We start from the raw sequence: 1,370 nt of genomic DNA on the forward strand, positions 1-1,370 counted from the left end.
CAAACACACCATAGGTATCATGTCAAACTCACGATAGGTATCATGTCAAACTCACTATAGGTATCATGTCAAACACACCATGGGTATCATGTCAAACACACTATGGGTATCATGTCAAGCACACTATAGGTATCATGTCAAACACACCATAGGTATCATGTCAAACACACTGTAGGTATCATGTCGAACACACTATAGGTATCATGTCAGAACACACCATAGGTATCATGTCAAACACACTATAGGTATCATGTGAAACACACTGTAGGTATCATGTCAAACACACTATAGGTATCATGTCAAACACACCATAGATAGCATGTCAAACACACAGTAGGTATCATGTCAAACACACTATAGGTATCATGTCAAACACACCATAGATATAATATCAAACATACCAAGAATAGCATGTCAAACATACCATGGATATATAGTGGTTAACATGATTAACATAGTGTTTGTCATGACTCACACAGTGCTTTACAAGACTCACATAGTGGTTGACATGACTTACGTAGTGTTTGACATGACTCACATAGTGTTTGACAAGACTCACATAGTGTTTGACATGACTTACGTAGTGTTTGACATAACTCACATATTGTTTGACATGACTCACATAGTGGTTGACATGACTCGCATAGTGGTTGACAAGACTCACATAGTGGTTGACATGACTCGCATAGTGTTTGTCATGACTCACATAGTGGTTGACATGACTCGCATAGTGGTTGACATGACTCACAGTGTTTGACATGACTCGCATAGTGGTTGACAAGACTCCCATAGTGGTTGACATGACTCGCATAGTGGTTGACATGACTCGCATAGTGGTTGACAAGACTCACATAGTGGTTGACATGACTTACGTAGTGTTTGACAAGACTCACATAGTGTTTGTCATGACTTACAGTGTTTGTCATGACTCAGTGCTTGACAAGACTCACATAGTGGTTGACATGACTCACATAGTGGTTGACATGACTTACATAGTGTTTGACATGACTCACATAGTGTTTGACATGACTCACATAGTGGTTGACATGACTTACGTAGTGTTTGACAAGGCTCACATAGTAGTTTTCACGACTCACACAGTGTTTGACATGACTCATATAGTGGTTGACATGACTCACATAGTGTTTGGCAGGACTCACACAGTGTTTGTCAAGACTCACATAGTGGCTGACAAGTCTCACATAGTGTTTGACATGACTCACATAGTGTTTGACAAGACTCACATAGTGTTTGACATGACTTACGTAGTGTTTGACATAACTCACATATTGTTTGACATGACTCACATAGTGTTTGACATGACTCACATAGTGGTTGACATGACTTACGTAGTGTTTGACATGACTCAC

At 39.7% G+C, this 1,370-nt stretch overlaps 1 protein-coding gene across 1 annotated transcript in view; it reads right to left on the minus strand.

The window, feature by feature from the left end:
- Positions 1–464: 464 nt before the first annotated feature.
- LOTGIDRAFT_141522 (hypothetical protein) overlaps positions 465–1,370 on the minus strand; it is a gene marked incomplete at both ends in the record, with an annotated part of 1,304 nt that continues 398 nt past the window's right edge. Inside the window, 3 exons of the mRNA XM_009051295.1 lie at positions 465–659; positions 780–783; positions 1,178–1,344. Of these exons, the coding sequence (XP_009049543.1) occupies positions 465–659; positions 780–783; positions 1,178–1,344 (366 nt within the window). The remainder of the gene's footprint in view (positions 660–779; positions 784–1,177; positions 1,345–1,370) is intronic.

This window comes from Lottia gigantea, assembly GCF_000327385.1.
Source record: "Lottia gigantea unplaced genomic scaffold LOTGIsca_163, whole genome shotgun sequence".
Taxonomy (NCBI): Eukaryota; Metazoa; Mollusca; class Gastropoda; family Lottiidae; genus Lottia; species Lottia gigantea.